This window comes from Benincasa hispida, unplaced genomic scaffold, assembly GCF_009727055.1.
Source record: "Benincasa hispida cultivar B227 unplaced genomic scaffold, ASM972705v1 Contig684, whole genome shotgun sequence".
Lineage (NCBI taxonomy): Eukaryota > Viridiplantae > Streptophyta > Magnoliopsida > Cucurbitales > Cucurbitaceae > Benincasa > Benincasa hispida.
In genome coordinates this window covers 1-10,354 of record NW_024065028.1, presented here as the reverse complement: position 1 = coordinate 10,354, position 10,354 = coordinate 1, and the positions used below count along the sequence as shown (strand labels likewise).

At 33.9% G+C, this 10,354-nt stretch overlaps 1 protein-coding gene across 1 annotated transcript; it reads left to right on the top strand.

Moving 5' to 3' along the window:
• Positions 1 to 6,784: 6,784 nt before the first annotated feature.
• Positions 6,785 to 10,264, top strand: LOC120069921 (putative disease resistance protein RGA1). The gene has a single exon (XM_039021759.1). The coding sequence runs from the start codon at positions 6,973 to 6,975 to the stop codon at positions 9,619 to 9,621; it is 2,649 nt and encodes an 882-aa protein (XP_038877687.1). The 5' UTR covers positions 6,785 to 6,972; the 3' UTR covers positions 9,622 to 10,264.
• The last annotated feature ends 90 nt before the right edge of the window (positions 10,265 to 10,354 follow it).

Below are 10,354 nucleotides of genomic sequence, written 5' to 3'. Positions count from 1 at the left end.
TCTCTCCGTCCACCTTGATATTGACTCATGCAAACACCATCCGAAGGGGAATGCTCCCAGGGCACCACAAGGCCAAGCATGAATCTCACGACGTGAATATTCAGGGAGAAACGTGAGGAGAATTGATATATCATATATATTTTTTCCTCCCACTGAGTATTTTATAACCTAAGTTTACTTAGAAAAAACATGGCTAAATATTTTAACTAAGTGACTTTTTAGGTTTGCCCAAAAGTAACGCTTACTTTGGAAAGTTGAACAACTTTTGATCATCATTTATTAAATTCTTTTGCGAAGTCTTTGTTCAACTGATGCATGCTTGTAGCAAATCTATCTAATTCACCTTTCCAGGTAGGTTCCCAAGTAGGGGTGTTCCATTTCCGTCAGCTTAAATACCTCAGCCTAGATAGAACCTGCCTTAGATAGAAGGTCCCTTATAAATAGATTTAATACAAATTTAATTTTTTGTGGAAATCAATTTAATCATATTAAACCGATTCAAAAAATTAAACTTAGGTATCTAATCTCATTAGAACCTTGGACTTAGGTCTATCTTAATCCAATTTTAAAACCCTTTTAAAACATGAGTTCACCTAAGTTCACATGCAACTCTTTCTTATTGATTTGAGTTCTAATTTCCATTATAACACTTATAACAGGAAACAACTAAAAACAACCACAATGCAAAGAGAAACATACAAGGCATTCATAACTCTTATAAATAAGCCTAAGTGTCATGCTCCATACATCATTCATTCATTACTACTAGTATATAACACTTATATAACAAAGCAATGAAACAAGCATACATGCTCTCAAACACTGTTATACTATAACTCTTATAATATAAAGATGATGCATGTATAAATATAACTTATATTTCATGATGCATGAGCATGCTTTCTTGTAATTTCATCATGCCATTAATTATATTATAACACTTATAATGTATGATGCATGAATAACTGCATAACCTAAGGTGGGTTTAAATCTATATGTCATACATTATGACATATAAACAAACATACATCAGATGTACATTAAATAAAAGTTGATGAACCGGGATAATTAGCCTCAAATCCTAGAAAATACATAGCTAACTATTACAAAGAACAATGAGTCTACCGGTTCAAACATGTGAACTGGGTCTTGAACCGTTCGGGCGAAGATCACGTCTCCTTCATCGTGTAACAACTACTTGTGATCGTATACCAATATTGTATGAGCATAAACGATCGTTTAGCAATGATCGTGTACCTTTGATTATGCGATGAAGCATGAAGGTTATGTGATTGTGCAGTGCACATCGTGCAACGCAAGCCTTAAACGATCAAGTAGATGACAACGATGAGGTGAAACATAATCATCTAAATGATCGCTGAGCAAGCGTAAGGTATTGTATACCAGATGATCATGTAGTCAATGACTATGCGATGAAGCATGCTAAACTATACGATCGTTTAGTTCACTTGTAGTCTAAATGACAAGCATCAAATACTCTATATGATCGTTTACCTCAAGCGTCCACGCGATTGAGCAACCAAAACTACACGATAGATTAAACACTTTACCAAATCGTTTAGCATTAGCTATACGATCCTTTAGTAAATACTACACAATCGGGTAGAACTTTTCTACATGATCGTTTAGTCAAATCTCAACAATTGTTTAGCCTGGGCTACACGATACGACCAACCTTTGGTCTTTTTCCTTGATGAGAACTGCATCTTCATGCTTCAAAACTTCATCATGAACGACTCAAAAAAATTCCCACACTTTTAATATAGACTCGATTGCTTGTTAATTATACCAAAAAACGCAGGGTTACAAATTAACACTATGTAAATATAAGGAAAGTTTTAAACAGAGGCCATCATCCCATAACCATCCATCAACACATCCACAAACATATTTAACACTTAAACACATTGTAGAAAACTTATAACCCACCACGACTGTAAAAGAAGTTCAATACAGAAATGGAATTTGGAATACCAGAACAACCTTGCTCTAATACCAATTGAAGAAAATCACAAACAGAGATCTCCATGAGCAGCGGAAGTGGATCATTCCAAATCCATTCAGAACGAACACAACGATTACAGTCTTAAATGGAAACATACAGATTATGCATAAATAGAAATTACAACATGCTACAATAGGATTCAAGGTATAAAGTGTGCGTACCTTTGAAGAACCATTCTTCAAGTATCCCTCGATCAGTGTCTAATGTGTCCAACAATGCACTCGAACACAACAACCGACACAACCAATAGCATGAACACGAACACAGCCTCCACGAACGTCTGAATCCTCTTCAAACCCAATCGAGTTCAACTCGATCTACGAACGAATGTAGAACACCACCATAAGTGTTATCTTGGTATTCTCGGTATGGGAATCCAGGAGTTGTGGGCTCTGTATGATCTTGGATTGAGGAAGAAATAAGGTATACGATCAAGCAAGTGGGAGATATGAACACTGTCTATTGTATAGACGATGTACTCGATCGTTTAGCAAACAGAAGCTTATTGCATAGAGTTTTCTACTCAATCGTGTAGCAACGATCAACGAGTAACTATTGTATAGTCAACTCTATGAAATCGTGTATGCTCTCAACAGCTATCGCTTTGTAAAAACTATTTTTTCCTGATAGCCATCTCCATGATAATTTTCCAAATGAAGCACCTATCTAATTTTGAAAAATAATTTTCCTTTTATCTCATGGTACGATAACTTCCAATAACCTCCCAATCAAATGGTTATTAGAGAAAAAGAATAATTAATTATCATATAATTAATCTATTATAAATAAACATGATAACCAACTTATCATATTATATTTATAACCTATAGTTTTAACATTTCATCCTAACCATATTTCTTTTTTTATTTTATGGTACTTAATATAAATCATATTTATATTAATTTCTCCAATTAATGTATCTAATACATTACATATAATTTAATTCCTTTTGTTAATTTGAACACTTCAAACTAACCCAAAATCTGATTCTTAACTTGAACCCATTGAGCTAGCAAGGGGACCTCACGGATCTGTAGCTTGAAGCTCCAACGGTACATGAATAACTAACTAAACTCTTTAGTCACGAGATCCACCATCCGTTAACTGTCGGTCACTCTACTTAAGACCGACAACTGCACTCTTCTCACTACAGATATATTTATGTGTCCATCAATATAACCAATCAATAGTGCGATGACCCTTCACAAATTGCTCGTAAGTACAGCTGGGCCAATTTATCATTTTGCCCCTGTAGTTACATCTGACTCCTTAAGTACGATTGATCCCTCTAATAAACAATAAGTCGTAGTCTTACTATGACTGAGTCCTCTCTTCCAAAGAGAGGGTGTGGTCACTATGTTCAAGACCCGGAATCAGCCTTTAAGGGAGCAATTGATCTACTTACCCCTGTTTCAGGGAAGGAGTGAATTCCATCTTGTGTAGCTGAGTTCCCAACTCCCCAATTAGATGAATCCCCAAAACATTCAGGATTAAGGTCATGTCACCTATGGTCATTTTAGTGAAATATAAGTCTCAAATACAACGATGTTATATAAAGAGACTAATCATCTCGTGGCTCAGTCTTATACAAACACTTTGTATAGGATACCCCCGCTCGCATGTCTCCACATGACTTTGATACCAATTTTTTATGAAATCGACAATCAAAGAATACAAAAGAACGTAAAAATAAATAGAGAAGATCGACACACTGATTTACGTAGTTCACTGATAATGTGTCAGCTACGTCCACAAGGTAGAGAGAGAACAATATTATTAGAGAGAATGTTATGGAAAATACAGAATCTGCCAAATAATGGCTATAGGGTTAGAGATTTTATATAGTGAACTTCTCTAAACCCTAAATGGAGAAGGAAAAGATTTAAATAATTAAATATATCAAATACCAATTCTAGCATTCCAACAAATCTTCACCTTAACTTGAAATCTCCTAAACCAATTTGGATTAGAATTGAAGGCATTTCAACAAATTTCCACCTTGACATGAATTCTTTAAAAAATAACAGATGTACTGGATGCAATATAAAACACATTGCCAGATGTGCTCAAACTTCTCCCTCATGCCTCAAAATAGTAGATCTTGACCATAAATTGAAAATCCACAGATGTACAAAATGCAACATAAATATATTGCCAAACATACTCAAACTTCTCCCTTAAACTCAAGGTGGTAGAATGACGTATAACTTGAGTTCTCAAAGAAAACTTCTGAATCAAATCAGCAGATCCGGATTGGAAATAGAAAACCATAGATGTACCAAATGCAACATAAGTATGTTGTCAAACGTACTCAGACTTCTCCCTCAAACATAAGATGGTAGAATGACAAACAACTTGAGTTTGCGAAGAAAAAATTCCAGATAAAATCAGCAGATCTATACTGGATACAGAAAACCTACAGATGTACCAAATGCAACATAAATATATTGTCAAACATACTCAAACTTCTTCCTCAAACTCAGGATGGTAGAATGACAAACAACCTGAGTTCGAAGAAAAAACTTCTGAATCAAATCAATAGATCTACTCTTGAAACAGAAATCCACAAAGGCATATCAGGCTAAAACAAACCAAAATCAGCATGATACAATGGTTGAAACTCTGACATTTGACAACTTTATGGAAGTTGTCCAGGAAAAATCAAACTATATTGCAATTTTATAGATTCTGTTTAGTAGTGACTACAGATAAATCCAAAGCTCAACATAAAGATCTAACCGTTCAAAATAAGACACAGTGTATTCTCAATACGTGTATCAAATTTCAATACGATCCAACGGTTGAAACTCGAAAAATCGACAACTTTGTGAAAGCTGTCTTTGAAAAAATTGAACTTCACTGTAGGTTTACAGATTATGTTCAATAACAATAACAGAGAAAAGCATAACTCAAAACGACGATCCAAACAATCACAACATGACCCTAGGTGTCCCCAACAGGCTGAAAAATTTAGTACGATCCAACGGTTGTAATTTCGAAAATTACAACGTTGTATAATTTATTCTTGAAAAATCGAACTACACTACAGTTTTTCAGATTCTATTCAGTAGTGACTACAAACAAAGTCAGAGTTCAAAACGATGATCCAACTATTTAAAACGAATCTCTACATGTCCTTGATAGGCTAACCAAGTTTCAGCACGATCCAATGGTTGAAAATCTGAAAATTGACAAGTTTGTGAAAGTTATTTTTGAAAAATCAAACTACACTGTAGTTTTACAGTTTCTATTCAGCAGCGACTATAGACAAAGTCAGACTTCAAAATGACGATCCAATTGTTAAAAATAAACCCTAGATGTCTCGACCAGGCTGACCAAAATTCAACATGATCCAACGGTCGAAACTGTGAAAATGAACAACTTTGTAAAAGATGTCTTTGAAAAATCAATTGCACCGCTCTCTTGGTGAATTTGTCATTATTTACGTTCATGCCATACATCTTTAATTGCCAAACAAATGCAAAATTTCGAAAAATCCTATCAAGACTTTGATACCAATTTTTTACAAAATCGACAACTAACGAATACAAAAGAACGTAAAAAGAAATTGAGAAGATCGACACAATGATTTATGTAGTTCACTAACAATGTGTTAGCTATGTCCATGCGATAGAGGGAGAAAATATTATTAGAGAGAATGTTATAGAAAATATAGAATCTGTCAAATAATGCGTATAGAGTTGGAGAGTTTATAGACTGTACTTCTCTAAACCCTAAGTGGAGAAGGAAAATATTTTTAAATAACTAAATATATCAAATGTCAATTCTAGCATTCCAAAAAATCTCTACCTTGACTTGAAATCTCCTAAACCAATTTGGATTAGAATTCAAGGCATTCCATTTCAACATACACCAAAAACTTAGCATTGCATTTTCAACTCATTATGATATACCATTGATGCAGTAATGATCTACTTACAATTCATTTTAAATTAGTATTAATATATAATTGAAATGTCAATTTTAAACTTTATGTATCATTTTAAATTATATACTTCATATTTGGTATATAATTTAGAAAAAAGTCAATGATATAATTTCATTGTAATGATAGAAAAAGTCAATTTGGATTATATATTAGTATTAATATATAATTTCATTCTTTTTTATGTAACTTAGTAAAGAAATGAAGGTATCGATTTAGATGTTTTGATCCTAGTGTAAAAATAGTTCATGTATTCACGGTTCAACCCAACAAATGGAAATAAGGAAAATAAATATTTTGAAAACTTTAGAGCTTTAAGAAGAATTAAAAAGCATAATGCTTTAGTGCTTCGGATCATTCAACAAGGTATTATTTAAGTCTATTATTCCTCAAATTAAAATGCAAAGGATGTTTTGAGAAAGAACTTGAGAAATCTAAAAAATAATCTTTTGATGATTTTAAATTGACAAACAATATCATATATTTGATCATGCATCCATTCTCATCTTTAATTACATATTGAAATATGGGGCGAGACTACGATAAAAAGTTGAAGTATTGTTCTTTGTATCATCCATTATCAAATTCTCTCTATCTTGTTTGGGTTGAATAAAACTTTTTGCTATCCACGTTTTAATTAGTTCATATTTTCCAAATTCACGAGTTTGAAGAAAATTTGAGCGGCAAGCAAAACATTGCTTCAATGAAAGAAAATGGTAAAGAATCTACACTTTAATTTTAATATGGACAAGTCTTTGTCGGTCTTTGAAATGTTGCTCTCATAATTTTCTTCTTCAAATTTTTGGCCAACTTCCTTTGATGCTAAGTTATTCTAAAATTCTCTTACAAGACTTGTTTGTGAACACAAGTTTCTATGGAAAGCAATTTGGTCTTTCTCAAATTAAAGTAGCTTCCTTTCTTTTTGAAACCTTCTTAACTTCTGAATTTCCTCTTCATCGTAGATCATTTGAAATTGAGGGGTCAAAAAGTAGAGAGAAATATGGCTGAATTTCTATGGACTTTTGCTGTTCAGGAAGTCTTGAAGAAGATTGTGAAATTTGGAGCAGAGCAAATTGGTTTGGCATGGGGCTTGGAGAAGGAAGTGTCCCAGTTGAGAAACTGGTTACTCAAAGCTGAAACAATTTTAGCAGACATTAACAAAAAAAAATTACACATTGCTTCTGTGAGGCTATGGGTGGAAGATCTCCAAGATATTGTTTATGAAGCTGATGATCTATTGGATGAGCTTGTTTATGAACATCTACGACGAGCTGTGGAACAAACCGGAAAATTGAGGGAGGTATGTGATTCCATCTCACTATCCAAAAATCCCTTCTTGTTTCGTCGCAAGAAGGCCAAGCAAATGAAGAATATTACTCAAGCTTTATACAAACATTACTGTGAAGCAAGTCCTTTAGGCCTAGTTAGTGACGAATCCGCCACGGAAACAGAAGTCACTCTTGCGCAGATTCGAGAGACAACCTCGATTCTTGATTTTAAAGTTAGAGGAAGGGAAGCTGAATTTCAAGAGATATTGAAATTGGTGATTGAGTCTAGCAATGAACATGAGATGTCGGTGATATCCATTGTTGGAATGGGTGGTCTTGGGAAAACAACTTTGGCCAAGATGGTCTTCAATCATGATGCCATTAAAGGTCATTTTGATAAAACTATATGGGTTTGTGTGTCTAAACCATTTATTGTCATGAAAATTTTGGAAGCAATCTTTCAAGGCTCGACCAATACTTGTAGTGGCTTGAACTCCAAAGAGGCCTTACTTAAGAGGCTCCGAGAGGCGATGCAAGGCAAAAGATATTTTCTTGTGCTTGACGATGTTTGGGATAAAGATAATGGCTTGTGGGATGAGTTGAGTGGCTGTTTGAAGCAGATTAATGGAAAATCTGGAAATTGTGTTATGGTGACCACAAGGAGTGTAGAAGTCGCAACTATGGTGAATACTGTTTCCGTTCATCATCTAAAAGAATTATCTGATGATCAATGTTGGGTATTGTTCAAAGAAAGTGCAAATGTAAATCAACTGTCAATGAATTCAAAGATAGAGATTGTGAAAGATTTGTTGGTTAGAAAAATGGGTGGTGTACCACTTGTTGCCAAGGTTTTAGGAGGGGCAGTAAAATTTGAAGAGGTTGACTTTGAAAAAGGAGATTATGAGAGTTGGATCACAAAAGTTGAAAGCATTGCAAAAAATATTTTAAAGGAAGACAGAGATTTTGTTTTGTCCATACTAAAATTAAGTGTGGATTCTCTACCACTTCTTGTATTGAAGCAATGTTTTGCCTATTGTTCAAACTTTCCTCAAGATTATGACTTTAAGAAAGATGAACTAATCCAAATGTGGATAGCACAAGGTTTTATTCAATCCCAACAAGAGAGAGAGAATTTGGTAATGGAGGATATAGGAGAAGAGTACTTCAACTTCTTATTGTCCCGCTCCTTATTCCAAGATGTTATAAGGGATGAGAATAAGAGAATTATTACTTTTAAGATGCATGATCTAATGCATGATATTGCTTGTGCAATTTCGAATAATCAAAATATGGTATCAAATCCTAATAATTTGAGTGGGAGAAGTGCAGGAAAGTTGCGCACATTGGTTTACAGGGATGAAGAGAATCAATACAAGGTTTGTGACAACTTTTTTCGTTTGCGTGTTTTAAAACAAGATAAGATTTGGGCTAATAATTTGCCATATTTACTGGATAAGTTGATACATTTGAGATATCTTGACCTTTCAAAATGTTACATAATCAAGAATCTTCGAGAATCTCTTTGTCTACTATATAATTTGCAAACGTTAAAGCTTGGATATATAGAAAGTGAATTGCCAGAGAATTTGAGAAAATTGGTTAATTTGAGACATTTAGAATTTTACGTAGTTCCCGGTATGAAACAAATGCCTTCACATATGGGCAACTTAATTCATCTCCAAACATTATCTCGATTTGCAGTTGGTTTTGAGAAGGGATGTAAAATTGAAGAGCTTGGGACGTTAAAAAACCTCAAAGATGAACTAATTCTTACAAATCTTGAGAAGTTGAAAAGTAAAGAGGAAGCTATGGCTGCAAAATTGGTGGAGAAAAAAAAATTGCGTCGATTATTGTTTCGATGGACTTTATTTTATGGAGTAGAATATGACAAACACAATTTCGTACAAGTGTTGGAAGGACTTCAACCACACAAAAATCTTCAATCATTGAATATTAGTGGCTTTGGAGGGGAAGTCTTACCTAATGACATTTTTGTTGAAAATTTAGTTGAGATACGTTTGTTTGATTGTTCTAAATGTGAAGTGCTTCCAATGCTTGGACAATTGGCCAACTTAAAGAAACTTGAGATTACTTGGATGAACAATGTTAGAAGTATAGGGAATGAGTTCTATGGTATTGACCCCAACCTACAGAGAAATTCTTTTGCCTTTCCACAGTTGGAGGAACTCTATATTGATGGGATGAAGAAGCTAGAGCAATGGGATGAATTTACCACTTCAAATCTCTTTGGATCTCTTAAAAAACTTAGTGTCCTTGGATGTGATAAATTGACAAAATTGCCAAGTGGGTTCGAAGGTTGCCATTCAATTGAGTATGTGATAGAACGTTGTCCTAATTTGATGCTAAATGTGCAAAATTGACCCAACTTATATCATTTTTTGACATTGATTTATTCAGACGATCATTGGCTGATTTATTAAGTGACCTTAGTAACTTGAAAGAATTGATGATTAATGGATGCATGTAGATTTATGAGTTTATTCTCTTCATATAATTATCACCTCAGCTTATTGAACTTAAGTCGATCGATGATGGCTCAAGCTAAGTGATAATGCGACAACCCAACTTTTCGAACAACTTCAACACTTCACTAACTTGAAAGTTTTGAATATCAAAATTTTGATGTCATTGAAGCTTTGCCAGAATGGTTGAAAATTCTTACGGGAATTACTATCTAGAGAGGCTATACTACGCCTAACCAATTAATTAGAGGATTTTGGTGGTTAATGGAAGTCCAACGCTACTAGTTGGGGAAGGCAAGCAAGAGGGGGCTAAACTTTCCCACCCTCCAACCAAGTGTGTTGTTCGTAAAATATGTGGTAGCTCTTCTTGTTATTATCCTTATTTGTTTTTCTTATTTACAATAGTCTCTTTCATCCAAGTCTTGTTACCTCATACCGTTCTCCTTCAAGTTTATGGTTGAATTATTTAATTTTTATATGATGTTTTGTATAGTTGAATCAGAATAATGTTGTTAATTTTCAATTGTATATCTTTGACTTTAATACCCAAAACATTTAAATTCAAGAGTGTTTAACATTTTACTTGGTTTATAGGCATGATTGGAAAGAACATGAAAAAATGTATGAAAAG

Excerpts from the sequence above, each read along its gene's own strand:
- LOC120069921 (XM_039021759.1), top strand. The coding sequence starts at position 6,973 with ATGGCTGAATTTCTATGGACTTTTGCTGTTCAGGAAGTCTTGAAGAAG.